General features: G+C 35.5%; 1 protein-coding gene across 1 annotated transcript in view; it reads right to left on the bottom strand.

Annotated features, from left to right (window-relative positions):
• The window catches only part of TPR (translocated promoter region, nuclear basket protein), a 91,298-nt gene that overhangs the window by 54,233 nt on the left and 17,582 nt on the right, over positions 1–19,483 (bottom strand). Inside the window, exons 16-29 of the mRNA XM_007953143.1 lie at positions 18,852–19,015; positions 18,230–18,363; positions 18,007–18,155; positions 16,582–16,744; positions 14,905–15,039; positions 14,291–14,431; positions 12,932–13,097; positions 11,137–11,303; positions 9,983–10,135; positions 9,458–9,574; positions 7,885–8,088; positions 7,579–7,763; positions 6,406–6,553; positions 114–251 (exon numbers count right to left, since the gene is read on the bottom strand). Coding sequence (XP_007951334.1) covers positions 114–251; positions 6,406–6,553; positions 7,579–7,763; positions 7,885–8,088; positions 9,458–9,574; positions 9,983–10,135; positions 11,137–11,303; positions 12,932–13,097; positions 14,291–14,431; positions 14,905–15,039; positions 16,582–16,744; positions 18,007–18,155; positions 18,230–18,363; positions 18,852–19,015 — 2,164 coding nt within the window. The remainder of the gene's footprint in view (positions 1–113; positions 252–6,405; positions 6,554–7,578; positions 7,764–7,884; positions 8,089–9,457; positions 9,575–9,982; positions 10,136–11,136; positions 11,304–12,931; positions 13,098–14,290; positions 14,432–14,904; positions 15,040–16,581; positions 16,745–18,006; positions 18,156–18,229; positions 18,364–18,851; positions 19,016–19,483) is intronic.

Raw genomic sequence — 19,483 nt, 5'->3', positions numbered from 1 at the left:
ATTGCCCAACCTTCCTTCCAAGGAGTGGCTGGTGGGTTTGAAACACCAGCCTTCTGGTTAGCAGTCAAGTGCCTTAGGCACTATGCTACCAGAGCTCCTACTAAGTTACAAACCTTTGCTTGCATCTGCTGTAGATCCTGTTCTAGCCTTTCCTTTTCTTCTCTTAGCATTTTATTGGTCTCCATAACTACATTCATTGTTTCTGTTTTCTTCATCAGTTCTTCATGCTGGGCCATTGTTTTTGCAGTTACCTGAAAATTACAACATATATTTACACCATTATCTAATAATAAATCAAACCAAACACACTGCTGTTGAGTCAGATCCAATCATAGGGACCCCTCCTTGGGTTTCTGAGGTGGTATCACTACAGAAGTAGACTGCCCAACCTTCCTTCTGAGGAGTAGCTGGTATCTAATAATAGGTGGTTGAAATGAAGGGCTACCTTCCTCTACCAGGATATAACAGCTAAGGAGAAAACATTTCTAATCCATCCTACCAATAAAGTAGAAAGGATTTAATTTAAACTTTTAAAACTAAAACTGCTGAAGGTTTACATGTTTACTTTTCTATGACACATGCTAATTATAACTACAAAGATTTAAAACAATGTAAGAAATTACAAAGATGACGGTAAAGAGATTAGACCTATCTGTTATGAACTGAATTGTGTCCCTCAAAAATTTGTGTTATAAATCGTAGCCTCTATGCCTGTGGTTATAACCTATTTGGGAATGGGTTATCTTTATGTTAATGAGATACGAATACTACAGGGTACATCTTGTGCAAATGTCTTTTCAGATACAAGGAATGGAATAAACAATAAGGAATAAGGACCTTCCTCAAGAGCCAAAAGACAGAAAGCCTTCCATAGAGTCCACGTCTGAACTGGACTTTTAGTTCCCCAAACTGTGAGAAAATAAATGTTAAAAGCCACTCTTTTGTGGTTATTTCTGTTATACCACACTAGATAAATAAGACAATATTCTACAAATACTATCAGTATTACATAAAAACACCTTTCCAAGTCTCTACTTAACCTTTCTGTATCTATTATTTTCCTCGTTGCAATGCATTTATTGTTCTGACATGCTTATTATTTTGGTTCTCTGTTGTTCAGAAATTCTTTTTCATTTTGCTGTTTCATCATTTTAGTTTTGAGAAATTTTACTCAGTATTTGTTCAAATGTAAAGAACTTTTTTTCTTTTCACTGGATATTACTATCCTTTATGTACATAATATTATGTTCTTCCTACTTTTTAAAAAATATTTTAGTACATTTCAAGACTGCCATGCTATACAGTTCATGCCTCAGCAGACATTTTATTAGTTTTTTATATAAGTAGATTACTTCTTCACTCTCTTTTTACTGTACCTAAAAATTGGTGTTTTCCTTCGAACTTTTATAGGCTATGCATTTTCTAGTAGTATTTGCTTTTCTACAGTCTGGACAAACAGCAAATAAAACTGAAGAGAATAAAAGAATATGCAATCTTTGTTGTTGTTAGGTGCCGTCAAGTTGTCTCTGTCTCACAGTGACCTTATGTACAACAGAACAAAACACTGCCCAATCCTGTGCCAGCCTGATCCCTGTTATACAGGAGCCCACCGATGCAGCCAATGTGTTAATGCATCTTGTTGAGGGCCTTCCCCTTTTTCGTTGACTCTCCACTTTACCAAGCATAATATTCCTCTCCAGAGAAAGGTCTCTTCTGATAGTATGACCAAAGTAGGTGAGATGAAGTTTGGCCATTTTCACTTCCAAGGTGCATTCTGGCTACACTTCTTTGATAACAGATTTGTTAGTTCTTTTAGCAGTCCATGGTACTCTCAGCACTCTTCTTCAACACCACAACTCAAAAGCATCAACTCTTCTTCTGTCTTCCTTATTCACTGTGCAGCTCTCACATGCATATGAGGCAAATGAAAATACCATGGCTTGGATTTGGCATACCTTGGTCTTCGAGGAGACATCGCTACTGTTCATCATTTTAAAGAGGTCTTTTGCAGCAGATCTGCCCAATGCAATACATTGCCTGATGTCTTGACTGTTGCTTTCACCGGTGTTGATTGTAGAACTAAGAAATAAGAAGTCCTTGGTAACTTCAATCTTTTCTCCATCCATCGTGAAGTTGTTTACTGGACCAGTTGTAAGGATTTTTGTTTTCTTTATACTGAGGTATATAATCCATACTGCCGACTATAGTCTTTAATCTTCATCAGTAAGTGCCTCAAGTCATCCTCACTTTCAGCAAGCAAAGTTATGTCACCTGCGTATCGCAAGTTGTTAACGGGTCTTCCTCCAATCCTGTTGCCATGTTCTTCTTCATACAGTCCAGCTCCTTAGATTATTTACTCAGCGGACAAACTGAATAAGAATGGTGAAAGGATACAACCCTCATGCACTCCCTTCTTGATTTTCAATCATGCAGTATCCCCTTGTTCTGTTTGAATGATAGCCTCCTCCTGGTCTATATACAAGTTCCTCATGAGAACAATCAAGTGTTCTGTAATTCCCATTCTTTTCAATGTTATACATAATTTGTTATGATCCACATGATCAAATGCTTTTGGATAGCCAATAAAACATAAATAAACATCTTTCTGGTATTCTGTGCTTTCAGCTAAGATGCATCTGACATCAGTAATGATATCCCTTGTTCCACATCCTCTTCTGAATCCAGCTTGCATTTCTGGAAGTACTCTGTCAATACACTACTGCAACCATTTCTGAATTATGTTCAGTAAGATTTTACTTAAATGTGGTATCAATAATTTCCACATGCTGTGGGATCACCCTTCTTTGGAATGGGTACAAATAGGGATCTCTTCCAGACAAATGGCCAGGTAGCTGTCTTTCAAATCTCTTGGCATAACGAAGTGAGTGCCTCCAGCACAGCATCTGTTGTTGAAACCGATTCTGTCAATTCCTGGAGCATTCTTCTTCACCAATTCCTTCAGTTCAGCTTCGACTTCTTCGTTTAATACCACTGGTTCTTGATCATATGCCACTGAAATGGATGAACATTGACCCATTCTTTCTGGTACAGTGACTCTGTGTATTCCTTCCATTTTCCTTTGATGTTTCCTGCATAATTTAATATATTGCCCACAGAATCTCTCAATACTGCAACTCCAAGTTGAAATTTTTTCCTCACTTCTTTCAGCTTGAGAAATGCTGTGTTTTTCCCTTTTGGTTTTCTAACTCCAGGTTTTTGCACTTTTCATTAAATAATTAACTGTCTTCTCGAGCTGCTCTTTGGAAACTTCTTTTCAGCTCTCTTATCTTGTCATTTCTTCCAATTGCTTTGGCTACTCTCTGCTCAAAGGCAAGTTTCAGAGTCTCTTCTGACATCCATTTTGGTCTTTTCTTCCTTTCTTGTCTTTTTAACGACCTCTTACTTTCTTCATGGATGATGTTCTGATGTTGTCCCACGATTCCTCTGATTTTTGGTCTGTGGTGTTCAAAGCATCAAATCTATTCTTTAGATGTTCTATAAATTCAGGAGGAATATAAATAATCAAGGTCATATTTTCACTCTCGTGGACTAGTTTTAATTGTCTTCAGCTTCAACTTGAACTTGGAAATGAGCAGTTGATGGTCTGTTCCACAATCAGCTCCTAGTCTTGTTTTGGCTGAAGATACAGAGCTTCTCCATTACCTCTTCCCACAGATGTAGTCACTCAGATTCCTGTGTACTCCTTCTGGTGAAGTCCACATGTATGGCCGCCATTTTGTGTTGCTGAAAAAAGGTACTAGTAAGGAGCTCTGGTAGCATAGTGCCTAAGGCACTTGACTGCTAACCAGAAGGTTGGCGGTTCAAACCCACCAGCCACTCCTCGGAAGGAAAGTTGGGCAATCTACTTCTATAGTAATACTGCCTCGGAAACCCAAGGAGGGGTCGCTATGAGTTGGGGCTGACTCCACGGCACAAAACAACAACGAGTAAGTCACTAGTCTTGCAAAATTCTGTATCATGTAATCTCCAGGGTTGTTTTTATCACTGAGGCCCTATTTTCCAACTACCAGTGATTCTTCCGTTTCCAACTTCTGCATCCAATTACCAGTGATAATTAACATGTCTTCACTGCATGTTTGGTCCATTTCAGACTGCAGAAATTGATAAAAATCTTCAATTTCCTCATCTTCAGCTTTGGTGGCTGGTACGTAAATTTGAATAATAGGAGTAGTAACTAGTCTTCCTTGTAAGCATATGGGTATTATTCTATCAGTGACAGCACTGTAGTTCAGGATAAATTTGTTATGTTCTTTGTGATGACGAATGCCATGCCATTCCTCTTCAATCTGTCATTTCTGATATAGTAGATCATATGACTGTCTGATTCAAAATGGCCAAAACCATCCATTTCAGCTCACTAATGCCTAGGATATTGATCTTTATGCATTCCATTTCATTTTTGACAACTTACAATTTTCCCAGATTCATACTTCGTACCTTCCACATTCCGAGTGTTAATGGGTATTTGCAGCTATTTCTTCTCATTTTGAGTTGTACCACAGCAGTCATGGAGGTCCCAAAAGCTGTACTCTATCCACATCATTAAGGTTGGATCTACTCTGAAGAGGTAGCTCTTCCACAGTTATATTTTGAGTGCCTTCTGACCTGAGGGGCTCATCTACTGGCATCGTATCGGACAACATTTCAGGGCTATTCATAAAGTTTCCAGCAACGTATCAGGCAGTGTTTCACTGCTATTCATAAGGTTTTCCCTGGCCAACTCTTTGATAAGTGGAAGGCCTCTTCCTTCTTCTGAATCTTAGTCTCTGTAAGTTCTGCTGAAACCTGTCCACCCCCTCACTGTGCCTGGCTTGCTTGCCTGGCCAACCTCTGGTATGCCAATCACCCGCTTGCCCTCCACACCCAGCTCACTTACCCAGCCTGCCCTTGGTGCTCCAAACACCCGCCAGCTTTGTACGCCCGGCTCACTTGCCTGGCCTGCCTCTGGCACTCCAAACACCCACCTACCTCATGTGCCCAGCAATCTTTGTTAGAAATCTTGATTTTGCCTCTCCCCCAACTGGTAATGTTAACTTTACTGAATAAGAGGGTCTTTTTATTATTTCCATGAGAAGATACATTTGAATTTGGATTGTTTCCTCAACAGAATGTAATTTTAGAACTTTCAATTTCTGTCAGAAAATATAAATCCAATTATTCATTTAACCTTGTTGCAATATGTTTTCCTTAGCTATCATTTCAACTACCCTCAGTTAAAAGAACAATGATTTATGCTGTTATTGCCCTTCCCTCCAGTTATGGGGTGTATGTTGGGTGCTAGCATGGGTTACTGAGTTGAGCCTGTGTTGTGACCATTCATTCCACTGAAAGCAAAACAAAGTAAAACCACCCCAAACTCCCTGCCATCAAGTCGATTCCAACACAGAATGACCCCCGCTGGGTTTCTAAAGCAGTAAATCTTTATGGAAGTAGACTGCCCCATCTTCCTTCTGCAGAGCAGCTGGTGGGTTTGAATTGTCAAACTTTTGGTTGGCAGTCAAATGCCTTAGGCATTGCACCACAAGAGTTCCTTATGTCACTAAAGCATCTTCATTTTCTTTCTTTGGGTTTTAATTTTAACTATATTTTGCTCTTTACGGGCTTGTAGCAGTTTCAACCTACTATTTTATCCTAGAATTACTGCTGTTGTTGTTATTTGCTGTTGGGTCGGGCCTGACTCATAGCGAACCCTCCTTGGGTTTCCGAGGTGGTATCACTACAGAAGTAGATTGCCCAACCTTCCTTCCGAGGAGTGGCTGACGGGTTTGAATCTCCAGACTTCTGGTTAGCAGTCAAGTGCCTTAGGCACTATGCTACCAGAGCTCCTTAGAATTACTACCCCAATGTATATATAACAACTGTAGTAATAAACTAAGGTATCTGAAATGTATTTAGCACTCTGTCCTGAGCATGATTCTAAATATTTCTATACACTAACTACTTTATCCTCACTATTATTATGCTAGTAGTAAAAAGGAGGAAAAATAAAAAATCACAGAGAAGCTAAACAGTTTATCCAAGAGCAGACTGCTAATGGTGTAAGCTGGAATTCGAAATTGTGTAGTCTAGTTACAGAGTCTTCACTATTACCTATTATACTGTATTAGTATTTAAATTTTTCAAATTAAATGTTACTAAGGAGCTCTGGTAGCATAGTGGCTAAAGCACTTGACTGCTAACCAGAAGGCTGGCGGTTCAAACCCACCAGTCACTCCTTGGAAGGAAGGTTGGGCAATCCTACTTCCGTAGTGATACTGCCTCGGAAACCCAAGGAGGGGTCGCTATGAGTCGGGGCCGACTCGACGGCACATAACAACAAACAACAACAAGAAACTTAAATGGGGTCTTCTCTTTCAATTTAAAAATTGCTTTCTTAAAGCTTACCTGGACTTTTTCCCTTTCAGCATTTAGACTATCCTGCAGTTCCTGAAGCTCTCTTTCTAAAAGTTCAACTCTTTGTCGGTAACGCAGACTCTCAACCTGTGCCACCTCAAATCTAGTTTCAGCAATTTCTTTTTCTCGCCGTATAAATCTACAGAAATATAAGTGTAAGATTTTATTTGAATAAAAAAATGCCAACAATAATCAAAATTTACATAATTTTTAAGATGACAAAAAATCACTCATTTTACTATTTCCACAAATAGTAATGTTTCAATTAATATGTAATGGGAGATAATTCTACTTTTTATTATAGACAGTAACTTTAGATGTGTATCTTTAAAGAGATGTGAAAAGCATTTAGCTTTTCTCACCCCCAGAGGAGGGCTCTCAGTCTAATAGTTAACAAGACGTACATGCAGACCACTCAACCCAGGATGACGCACCCACATACTCTATGGCAATACATCCCTAGAGCAATAGACCATGGGACACCAGAGGACCAACATTCAAACTGAGGAAATGCAGGATAAACAGGAGTGCATAATTATGGGGGCACAGGGGGAGGCTTGCAGGGTAGGGAGGGGAGGAGACTGGGTTAGGGTTGGACATTGTGAATGGGGAATGAAACTAAACTTATGCATGACATTGAATGTAAAACAAGCTCTTAAAATAAAAATAATTAAAAAAAGCATTTAGTTTTTCAATGGAAAATGACTCAAGCTCTACCAGATTCAAGTTGAAGTCATTTGTTTAAATCAGCATGTGTCTAAATGTCGAAAGTGGCCACTAATTTAGTGGTGGTAGGTTTTTTGACTAGTAAGAGACAGAATGATGGTATTCCCAAACAATGTATAATCTCTTCTAATTTATGCATTTGTAGTTTCATTGTATAGCTGTATAAAAGAGGTTTGAATATATTAGATTTATCCCATACAGCAGGGCAGTGTTTGCACAGGGAGCTAGCTCAGGGGGTGGGAATGCATGGGAGGGAAGGACTTAGGGAAGAGGTAACTACGGGAAAGAAGTAGGATGAGAGCTGTTACATTGTGGGGAATTATAGTCAGTGTCATGAAACAAAATGTATGTGAAATGCTGTACAGAAAATGAACTTGTTCTGTAAACTTGTACCCAAATCACAATAAAAATTAAAATAAGAGAATATATTAGATTTACCTGAGAATTTCTAAAATTTGTTCTTCAGATTTTCCTTCTTCACTGAGAGATATATTCAATGGACCTTGTATACCTTCCTTCATAGAGGCAACTACCTTGTCACTTAACTTTTCAATTTGATCATGAAGTAATCTGTTTTGTTTCTCTAGATCTTCACAACGAGACACACACTTGGAAACTTCATCCTATAAGCCAAGAGTCTATCATAATAGCAGATTTTCCAATATACGTTAAAAAAACAAACAAACAAACCTAAAGAAAACCTTCTAATTCCCTAGAACATTATATTATGATCTACAGCAATACCTTTAACACTCTCTCTCTCTCCTCCCAAGATGCTTTACACTCCAACAACTGTGATTCTGCTTTCTGGGTTGTTTCTTCCAAATGCTGACGGACTGATGCCATTTTTGAAACCTGTTCCTTGGCAGCTTGTAAAGCTTCAACATCAGCAGCATGTAGCATCAATTCTCTTTCATATTTATTTTGAGCTTCCACAGCTATTTTAGCCTGCGAAAGATCATTCCTTCATCGTCATAAAAGATTAAAATCTACAAAGGTAGTCAGTACTTTTCAAGAATATCAAAGAACTGTTCAAAGTTGAAACTTATGAAAACTAAGTAGAAACTCTCAACAAACTTTATGAAATAGAAAGCTAAATAGAACACATGCAAAATAAAATACATACAGTAATAATTCTGAATATAACATATATAAACATATACCCTACATATAAACATAAGAACTTAAAGAGAATACAAGGAAATGAAAATCATTTGAATATTGAGTTATGGATATATTCTTTGATTTTAATTTCTCCTGTTATGCTGTTTGGCAATAAGTCAAGAATAACTCATTTTTGTCTAATTTGCCCTTGAAGTATTTTCCTTTATATTCCATTTTGAATGTAATATTTGATACAATACATAACGTTACATATATGTAAATAATAATAGTAATCAAATGAACAGCCATCAATGTATCCCTCAAAAAATTAGAACTTTTCCAATATCCTTACATATATTCATTTTTGAACCTACATTTCAATAATTGCCACTGTTTCAAATAATTTTATCATTTTTCTATTCCTAAGAAAATGTAAAGTTTCATCACATACAAATGTGTGGGTATGCATGTGTATTTTAAAAAAAACACGAAATTCACTGCCACTGAGTCAATGCTGACTGACAGTGACACCCTTTGGGTTTCCGAGGTGGTAAATCTTTACAGAAGTAGGGTGCCTAGTATTCCTTCCATAGAGTGGCTGGTGGGTCTGTACCACCAACCTTTTGGTTAGTAGTCAAATGCCTTAGGCACTATGTCACCAGAGCTCCTTATACGCATGTGTAAACTCATACTTAAATATCATAATGTGATCCTTTTTCAAAACTTCAGAGAAAGCAGTGCATAGTCTTTCTGGAACTGACTCTTGTCATTCAACACGACGATGAGTGAACTAGTCATCTATGGCATTGTGCATAGATAGCTATAGTTTTCTCATCTTCAATAACATTGCTTTGTGAAAAATTATGTAATTTTAGTTTTTTGAAGTGGTGTGGCTAGGAAATCCGTAAACTCAGCAATACATTAACAAATGATCTTATCAAGAGCTCCCTGTTGTTGCAGAGTAATACCTTTGACTATTCCATCTACCTTTTTTTCCCTACTTGCCAAGACTGATTTGTTAGGAGATACTGTACCATTTACTTTTAGCCTTCATCTATGTGTTTCAACTTATGTTAGGCCAAGTTCTATGAAAACAGAAATAATCTTGCATTTTGTAAGGGGCCCCCAGTCCCCAAAATGCATTGATGTATTCCAAGAACTGTTTAAGATCAAAGCTCATTTCTCAATAACTGATTGTAAGAGTAACACTTACTTGTTCCTGACAGTCACGTCTGGCTTGCTGTTCATTACTCAAAGCTGTACTTGCTCTCTGAAGAGCTTCTTGTACTTCATTCTGAACACTAGAAAGTGTTTTCTTTAACTCAGACAGCTAAATAAAAAGAACATTAAAACCAGTGTTAACTGCAAACTTACTTTAAAAATCCTGAAGCTAGATTTTTAAAAACACAGTCCAAAGGAGTGCTGATTAAATTTAAAATAGTCATAACCTAATCAACCATGTAAGTTTTACAGCTCTATGCCACTTCCTACTAATTTTGCAAAAGGTAAGTCTCAGGCAAAAGCTTCTAGGAAAAAAAGTACTGGATACCTACTACCATAAAGTAGTTTGAAAATTTCAAAAGGAAATGATTAAGGAGTAACACCTAAAGCTAAAAACTCTTGATTACGTGTTCAATGAGTATTTATTGAGATAAACTAAGTGGTGACCTAGTGAGTTAGTCAGAATAATTCAAATCCTCACACCAAGAAGATTAATATGGTTAAGAACCTAATTTACCTGTTGTTCCATGCTCTCTATGGCTTTTCTCTTGTCATCCTGGAGTTCTTGTTTTTCTTTCTCTACTTCCATCAACTTCTTTTCCAACTGTGTCTGAAACTCAGCTGACTCTTTTAAACGAACTTCAATATTCTTACGTACTTCTTCTGTCACCTTCACATCATGCAAACAATAGGACAGAAAAATTTATAATTATATAATTCTAAATATCTCCAAATCTAAATTAAATTTGAGAAGCAGCACTGAAGTTAACATTTGCTTTATTAACAACAACAAAATCCATCATATACTGATTAGTTGGCTCAAAAACAAAGCAAAAATAAAATTCAAAAATTTAAGTACAATTTTGCTCTCAATTTGGCTACTGTCCATTCTTCTCTTTTGAAATGTAATTTCCAGTCTTTTCATTTCTTCTTCAATCCTCACATTCACAAACCAAATCTATTCTACCACCGAAAGATTTCTTTCTCATAGTATTTTTATTTCCACTGGTGCCAACTGCAAAAAAAAATCTTCAAAAACTGTGGCCTTAGACTACAGCTAGTCTCCAAAATAAACTCTGAATCTTCTAATCGACCACACTAATTCTATTTAGAAAGCTAAATAAAATTAGTTCTGGTTATGATTCTGATTAAAAGATTTTCAATGGCTCTTAATAAACCTACAGAATATGACACTCAAAGTCTTTCACATTTGTTTGTCAACTACTTTTTAAATTGTATCTCTCACTTTTTCACCTCAGAAATTCAGCACACTAGTCAAACTATATTCATCTTCTTTTTTCCTTGACTGAGGGTTCCCACTACATAGAATAACTTTCTACTATTCATGAACTATCAAAATGTTACGTTCCCTCAAGGCTCTGCACATATGCTCTCTCTCTTATAAAGTCATCATTCCCAGACAAATAATTTCATCTACCTGTCATTCTCCTCACCATGTAATCTGTACCCTTCCTATAGCAATTATTCCTACACCTTTTGTTTGAATTTTGTGTGCTTTCATCTGGATTATTAGACTAAAGAACTTTTAAGAGACAAGGTTAATAATATAGTCCAATTCAGTTCCCACAATACCTTATATATAGTAAACTCCTAATGGGGGTGGGGCAAGATTAATAGATGTGTTCACAGTGAATTCAGAAGTATACATACCTGTTTTTCCTTGTTGAGGGATTCTTCTAAACTAGTAACCATTGCTCGATACTGTTCCACATTACTAGTACTTGTTTTGAGTCTCTCCTTCAAATCATTCACCTGTTCTTCTGTTTGCCTTAGCTGACTCCGAAGCTCATCCACATCTTCTTTGTCACTAGGCTGGCCTAAAAATGAAGTAGGTCTATTAAAATTAGCATGTTAAACGATATAGAGATAGTTATCAAAGACACTGTGAAATTAAGAGCAAGGTTAAAGTATATTTAACTATCTAGACTGTATATTTCAATTCATGTTGAACACCAAAATAAAAACTAACGAACATTTCTGCTTTATATTACATCCTCAAAAAAATTCAGTTATTTCAAATCTGTTGTTATATAAATTAAGAAGAGAATATTTAAGAGAATTTCAAATATTTTTAATAAACTGAGGAAGATACTTGAGTATGATTCATAATCTATTACTTAACCATTAAACATTACTGATTACTCCAATATACTAACTTTTCTATCATTTAGCTCAATTTTTGTTCTTTTTAGAATGCCTGGGAAAAACGAAGAAATTTCAAGTTAAAAAGACATTTTCCTATTGTATGATACCACAAAGAGAGGACTACTGGTTAATTATGTATCATACACACACACACTATGTAATTACACATAAATACATGTGTATGCTTGTTCAGGTGAGCCCTGGAGCCCTAAAAGTTGAGCACTAAGCTTCTAACCAAAATGCTGGCAGTTCAAACCCACCCAGCAGGTCCAAGGGAAAAAAAGCCAACAGATCTGCTCCCATAAAGATTAGTCTTGGAAACCCCTGGGATAGTTCTACTCTGTCCTGTAAGGGTTGCTATGAGTTGTAATCTACTTGGCACCACACAACATACTTACTAAACCAAACACACTGCCACTGAGTTGGATCTGACTCACAACGACCCCTCCTTGGGTTTCCAAGGTGGTATCACTATGGAAGTATATTGGCCAACCTTCCTTCCAAACATACTGATTATATGTATAATATTTATAATATGTATCCTTTTATTTCTCTTACCGGGAAATGAAACCATGTGAAAATTACATTACCTAGCTACAAATGCTTTAAATTTAAAGTGGCTGCTCTGTATTCACAAAAGGAAGCAAAATCCAAATAAATCCTTTTTAATAATTTAGAAAGATCAGGAATACTGCTCTAAAAAGACACCAAGAAAGCAATTATTTCTCTTAAACTAACCTTACCATTACAGACTTAGTTAATACTTAACATTTGAATCTTAACAGTTCAAAGGAAATCTTTCCTTAAAAAATATTTTTAAAGTATCAATAAATGCTCTCAACAAATGGAAAACTAAGAACATACCTTGGTCAGGTGCCATGCAGAACCATTTTGAATCTTCCAGAAAACACTCAAAAATTCTGTAACTTTATTAACGTTAAGTCTAAAACTGAGTTTTAAGATACATAAAATAAAAGTGACCTTTTCCCCCATTATTATTATCCACCAAACCGAAAGACCCATTGCTGTCAAGTTGATTCTGACTCACAAGAGACCCTTTGGAACAGAACAGAACTGCCCCAGAGGGTTTCTAAAGCTGCCAATCTTTATGTAAATGGACTGCCTCATCTTTCTCCCATGGAGTAGCTGGTGGGTTTAAATCATTAATCTCTTGGTTAGCAGCAGAGCGCTTTAACCACTGAGCTGCTGGAGTGCCTTATTTACTTACAGGATGTATTACAAATATAAAAAAGTTATTTATTTTATTTAGAATACAGTATCAGTCTATTTCATTATTTACCTTTCCCAGTCCTTTGTGAGGACTGAGAAGCAAGTTGGGCTTCCATATTACTGAGGTGCTGTTTCAATGCAGCAATTTCCTTTTGAGCATTTTTTAGTAATTCTTTTGTGTTAAGATGAAGATTCATCTCAGTATCCAGCTGTCTCTTTGTATCCAAAAGTTGAACCTACAAAATAAATAAATAAATAAATAAATCAACCCTACAAACATTAATCTACATTCTTAAGTATCTAGTGCTTCAAGTTTTCTTTCTTACAGACTCTTAAAATTATGGGAGTTGCAATGTACATCACAAAATGTATATGAATTGTTGTATGGAAAACCAATTTTTCTTTGTAAACTTTCACCCAAAATAAAAAATAAAATAACCTTCTGGCCAACATGGAGTAACAGTAACTGAATTTACCCTTCCACCTCATACAACCAAGAAACATTAACACACAAAACATGTGAAAAAATGGTTTTCAAGATACTGGACATTAGACAATGAAGAACACCAATTCCTGAGTCAGGAAATAAACAAAGTGCAAGATGAACCCTATGATTGGCCTCTGTGAGCTGAGGAGACAGATCTGACAGTCCAAAAAGACTAAAGTAGCTTGAGTTCATAGAACAGAATACTAGACATGACAGGGTACAAAGATAAGAGAACCCTGGAGATCTGCAGAGAATGCCCCTTAATTATTCAGCAGAGTACTGATCAGTACATGCATGTGAGACTATCTCAGACCAAGAAAAGAACTATCCAAAGGGATTAAAGTGAACAGTGCCTGGCACTCACGAGTTCTTAATAGTGTCTGTTCTCAGGAGTTAGCAGTCAGACTAGAAAACTTGTAATTCATAGGAAATTTAGTACAGGTCTCAAGAAAGTCTGATCTCAGTAATGAAATCCAGACTGAGCACTGCTCTGTTTCTACCTAATAAATCATAAAAAGAAAGATTTGAAAGAAGAGAAACATTTCTAAGTAACTTTGGTGCATCCCAGAACAAAGATCCAGAATTGTAATATAAAAATATCCAGCACCCCACAAGGTAAAATTCATAAACTCACAGCTGTCGAGTCAGATCTGACTCACAGCAACTCCTCCTTGGGTTTCCAAGGTGTATCACTACGGAAGTAGAATGCCCAACCTTCCTTCTGAGAAGTGGCTCGTGGGTTTGAACTGCTAGCCTTGTGGTTAGCATTCAAATGCCTTGGTACTGAATTCAAAATTACAAGGCACACAAAAAGGTATGGAAAATTTAGTTTTGTAAGAAGCCTCTCCAAACTATTTTAACTTGAGACCGTATGTCCATACCTATATTAATGAAATAGAGACACATAAATGAAATAGAAATTCAGAACTCTGACAGACTTACATCTAAATTTCGCGTAAGTGTATGCCTTTGCTCCACCTCATTTTCCAACTTCTTCTTTAAATGACTTATCTCATGCTCCAGTTTTTCTATCTGGCTACTAAGCCTTTGTTTGGTTTCTGTTTCAGATCGCTCTAGAATCCCCTAAAGACAACACAAGATTTGTGTTTGTGTTTAAGGAAAAAGTGAACAAAGCAATACAAATAAAATAAAAGGCTAAAGGTGAATACAACTCATTTCCACATGATTAAAATTAAGATCTAGAATACTTATCAAGAAAGTTAGCATTTTTCATGTTAAAACATCTATCTGTTAGGGGGGAAAAAAGAAACATTGTAATAGTCACTCAGAATTCTTGGAGTTAAAGAAACATAAAAATCAAAGACTCAAGGTTATAACTAGTTAAGCTATACAAGAACCTGTACATATAGACTCGATAAAAATTGCCAATTGCATGGTTTCAAACAATTCTCTTCTAATTTTTATTCAGAACAACAAAATGTCTAAAAACTCAAAATATAACAAAAGGAACAGTTAACAAATTTGCTAAAGGATACAATGATAAAACTATTTAAACTTAGATAATTTTTCCTCCACATATTCCTTTTTTTCATTACCTGAATTGTTTGCAGATTAGTTAGCAACAAGTTTTGCCCTCTTTGTTCAGCTAATAAAGACTCCCTCTGCTGAGAAAGACGGACTTCTGACAATTTAAGCATTTCCTTTTCCTTCTTCAAATTTTCCGCTCTTACCTTCAGGCAAACAGAGGTGGGGAAAAAAAAGTCAGCAAATGTAACAATACAATGTAAGATTAAAACAATTATCTCATTACCACACATCTTAATGCTAATTAGAGACAATCTCTCTTCAGTATATAAAGAAATATAACTCTTCGTTTCACATTGAAATATGAAGCAAAAATTATTGGGAATACCAATAGATTAAAGGAAAAAATTCTTATTACCACAATCACACAGTATCCTTTTCTCTAACAATCCAGACTTTACAATAATCAGGTAAGAAAAAAAAAAATCTAAAATGGTGAACAACAAAAAAAAAGCATATCCATACTACAGTCTTAACTGTATAATGTTCTATTACGCAAGTTTTACAATCCAAGCCTGGTTTTTAAATATCTGTTTGAAAGTGCTGACTAGTCTATTTTAAATTAAATTTTTTTGTTCATAAAGAATACAAGAACTCTGGGAGAGTACTTTAAAATTTATCAATGTCTTCAAAGTTTTCATATTACTTATGACAAGTTATATAAAACAATCCTAAAAGTCATTCATTGGTTAAAACAAATACTGATGTCCACTCCCTACAATGGGGAATGAACATAATAAAATTGAAATACAGTCAACAGAATTAGTTTCATGTCTCAACCAAGAGTTTCATGCCTCATCCAACCCTTAATTGCATCACTGTCCAAAAATGAGCAAACTACTTAGCTCCTGAACTTCAATTCCTCAAATAAGTTAAATGAGGAAAAACTATCTATTTCACAGAAAATGATTAAAAAAAGATACAAGAAAGAACTTTAAAAGTAACTAATATATAAAAATCACAAAATTCAGTATTCACGTAGAAATATTATTTCAATATTTAAGTTGAAATTCAGAAATACAGTATTAAAGTAATTTTTATACTGTCTTTTATTAAAAATGAACAAAAATAGATAAAATATTCATTTGCCTTTGTTATAACTATAGAAATACTGACTTATTCTGAAATGGAAGATTTGTAAGGAAATCATGCTTTAGCAAGAAAAATGAACTTCTTTCCCTCTTCAATCTTAACAGAAACAATTAGGCCATTAATGCACTATTTGGAAACATATAATAAAAAGCTGCAATCCACAAATCTCTCACATGTCTAAGTTACACCAATCAGTAAATATAAAGTACAGTCATCCCTTGGTTTGGGGGTGTGTAGATTGGGTCCAAGACTCAGCCCGCCTGCAGATAATGTCCGGTTGATCAGGTACGTCCCTTATATAAAATGGCAAAGTATTTGCATATTCACATATAATCTACAAACATCCTCCCACATGTAATTTAAATAATCCCTAGATAATATTCAATACAATGTAAATAGCACTTCACACTCCCTCTTAGCCTATGAATGATTGCTTTGACCACACAATTGTTTTTTGTTACACTGAGTATTTTCAATCTTTGGTTTAGCTGAATCTGTGGATGCTGAACCCATGGATACAGAGGGCCAATGGTAACAACTAAAAATGAAATGTCAGAAGCAATGTATATACAAGCCAGATGAGGGGCTGATCTCACTTCTGCAACAGCTAGCTTTTCATTGGCTCCTCTCAAATCCTGAGTCATAGTATTGATGATCTGTTCCTGTTTCTGAGTTGTTGCAGTCAGTTTCTGATTTCTCTCATGTAGGGATGTTATTTCTCGGCGATATCCTTCAACGTTATCTTGTAGCATTTCATATCTTACATAAAAGAAAAATAATTCTTTAAACAACTGAAATACTATATCCCAGCTTAGTTCCTTGAAGAACTAGACAACAGCAGATGATCAATTTTGTGATTAATATGAAAAAGTGTCCTGTGTAGTAACATAAAATTTCTACTCTTTCTTCTAAATTTTCAATGTAGAGGCTAAATTAAAGTTCCATATAAGTACATATTTCATGATGAATAATTTTTTAATCTTATACATTTAAAAAACTTCTAATCCTAGTCAAGGTAATGTTAATACTATCAAATACTAATCTTTATTTGCAGTATTGATAATGCATCCTTGATCACAACAAAGTACCCAATGTAAGAAATTTATGACATGCCAGTGACAGATTTTTGCCAATTCTTCATCTTAGTTGGAGTGATCTCACTTCTGCAATCCTTCATCTTAGTTGGAGGTTTAGACTAAGGAGTTATTAGCATACAAAAAAGATGGATCTGATTTGGGAGTATGAAACTGCTATATGTATAGGGGTAACTGCCTGCTAAATCTTTACAATAAAAGCAAAAATATCAAATCCACTGCCATCGACTCAATTCCAACTTGCAGCAACCCTTAGGGTTTCTGAGGCTGTAAATATGGAAGTAGACTGGCTCATCTTTCTCACACACAACAAATGGTTTGAATGCTTTTGTAAGTAATCCCTACAAAAGCACTGTTCTACCATATACTCTAAAAATCTACTTTGTTAAGTTTGCTAAACAAGAATTTAATGAATCTAATGCTAAATATCAATGGAATGAAATTACATTATTTAAGTGACCAAAAGAGTGAATTTCCCCCAAATTAACTACACAGCCCACTTTTCTACCTAGAATAGAAAGGCTGAATGAAATTTGCTCCCATTTTTCTCATCTGCTAGTGCAGTTATAAATAATTTAAAACCTAAGCAAACAGTAGGCCCAGGCCCTTCAATCTCAGGAAGGAAAACCAACAATCTAAACTTCAAATTTTTAAGTTACTATATAAGCCCCTTGAGCAATTCCCAGTGGAACCATTAACCAGTATTCAACCTCTATTCCTAAAACATGGTTCAGAAAAAAAGCAACGCTATTATAAATTAAACCTTATCATTTCTTTTGACCTTGTAATTGTCCATTCAAGGACATTTTAATCCACTTTTATTTCCCCTGTCCACAACATTCTTAACTTAAGAGGTCAAAAAGAGCAACTTTTTTTTTGACATATAATATCTAAACTATATTAGCCTTTGAATAAAAGGGAATTTACCGTTTGGAAGCAAAATCTAGCTGGGTAGAAATTTTGGTGTTTTGCGATCGCAAATCTGTAACTTGTTCTTGAAGCTTCTCAAGCTGCTCATTTTGTATCTTTTCATTATCTGTCTTTTCTTTTTTGTAGTTCTCAAAAATTTCCTGTAACTAAATATTAAGTGTTATAAGATGAGATTATGTTCTCTAAGAACCTAACTCAAAGATAAAGATGGAATCTTTACCTGTTTAAGGGCAGCCTTAGCTTCTAAAGCCTCTGCTGACTCAATAACAGGTACTGGAGCAGGAGTGGAAACCGTCTGTGATGTACTTGCACGTTTTGGAGTTGACACAAGAGATGTATCATCTAAATTTGAAGCTTTTAGAAAGTAAAAAGACTGTAGATGCACTGCTGGCTTTCATAAATTAGCTTTAATCTAACATGCCTATTTAATGATAGCATTACTAAAATCAACAAACTAGACTTCTTGAAATGAAATCTTAAGATGATGGGAGTTATAAAACAAGGAATATACTAAACCACCTATTAACAATGTTTTTGTTTTTTGATTAAAGATACTTTAATGTTTGCAGATTAAATGTTAAAACTAAACAAACCAAAATAAATACCACAATGGTCTGAGAGGTACTTCTTTTAAACTGAAGAATTTCTTCTTGGTTTTACATAAAATGATAGGTGTCTTAGAATTTATGACATCTTATATTCAATGAAATATGGCAATCAAATCGAAGCAACCATAATTCAGTAGTTATTACTTAGGTAGCAAAATCAATTTTCTAATACACTTTTCAGAAATATTTCCTTAACATACTTGGAATCTTTTAAGATAGCATATAAATACCCACCTTGTAATGGAATGACAACTCCTGTTGTCTGTGACAACAAAATACGGTACATGTCACGCTGACGAACTATAGAATCAACGAGCTGCATCTGATGATGTCGTGATTCACGGAGTTGTTCCAATTCAATGAGGGAGCTCTCAAGTTTAAGCTGAAGCTCGGTGATTCTGCAGGAAACAAACTCAGTGTATTTCCTAATTCTAAGATTGTTAGGTGATTATAATTTCTCCTGTAAATTAACTAAGCATGTATCATTTAATATTAAACATACAATTTTCATCTCTCTTTTTCTTCTTCTGCTAGTATTTTAGGAATCACATGTCAAACTTCTACCATATAGGACTCAGGCAGTCACCAATGCCATCTGATAGTACTTGTTTGCAAAAAATAGAAACAATTCTACTTAGTCCAAGCTTCAATCTTCTTGCTCTCTTTCATAGCCATTCCTCCTCCACTAGCACCAAACAAATTATCTTTACTTTGCTTGGGTAATTCCTATAATATATATATCTTTTACTACTCAGTTTTGGATCTTCTTCCTAAACTTCTCCTGGCTAGCTTCTTCACCGAGTTTAGGATCTTCTTCCTAAACTTCTCCTGGCTAGCTTCTTCACCGAGTTTAGGATCTTCTTCCT

Source organism: Orycteropus afer, unplaced genomic scaffold (assembly GCF_000298275.1).
Source record: "Orycteropus afer afer isolate SDZICR_OR568_19922 unplaced genomic scaffold, OryAfe1.0 scaffold00373, whole genome shotgun sequence".
Lineage (NCBI taxonomy): Eukaryota > Metazoa > Chordata > Mammalia > Tubulidentata > Orycteropodidae > Orycteropus > Orycteropus afer.
Note: the sequence above shows the minus strand (reverse complement) of the source record. Positions and strands in the feature narration are given on the sequence as shown.